The following is a 292-nucleotide window of genomic DNA, read 5'->3' as shown; positions in this document are numbered from 1 at the left end:
CAGCCACAAAGCGGGGGGGCAAACCCCCAAAGCGTAACGCCTGGGGGGCCGTTAGCCGTACCAACGCCTCCTTCCCCTCAGAGAGCCCCTGAGGTGCCGCTGCCGGCTGCTCCGTCCTCCCGCAGGTATTTCACACCCCCCGAGCTTCCCGCTGGCATGGCGGCGCCCCCGCTTCCCTCAGTGGGGCAGGGGGTGCCGCTATCGCGATACATCACACGCACCAAACAAAGTCGTTGCTCTTGTCCTCGTAGGAGTTGATGAGCCCGTTGCAGAGAGGGGTGAGAAGAGGCCT

General features: G+C 65.1%; 1 protein-coding gene across 1 annotated transcript in view; it reads right to left on the bottom strand.

The window, feature by feature from the left end:
* LOC104515922 (E3 ubiquitin-protein ligase RFWD2-like) overlaps positions 1-286 on the bottom strand; it is a gene marked incomplete at its 5' end in the record, with an annotated part of 57,653 nt that extends 57,367 nt beyond the window's left edge. Inside the window, one exon of the mRNA XM_010160093.1 lies at positions 222-286. Coding sequence (XP_010158395.1) covers positions 222-286 — 65 coding nt within the window. The remainder of the gene's footprint in view (positions 1-221) is intronic.
* Positions 287-292: the final 6 nt, after the last annotated feature.

The sequence above is a fragment of the Eurypyga helias genome, unplaced genomic scaffold (genome assembly GCF_000690775.1).
Source record: "Eurypyga helias isolate BGI_N326 unplaced genomic scaffold, ASM69077v1 scaffold3101, whole genome shotgun sequence".
NCBI lineage: Eukaryota > Metazoa > Chordata > Aves > Eurypygiformes > Eurypygidae > Eurypyga > Eurypyga helias.
This window is presented reverse-complemented; position numbering and strand designations above follow the sequence as displayed.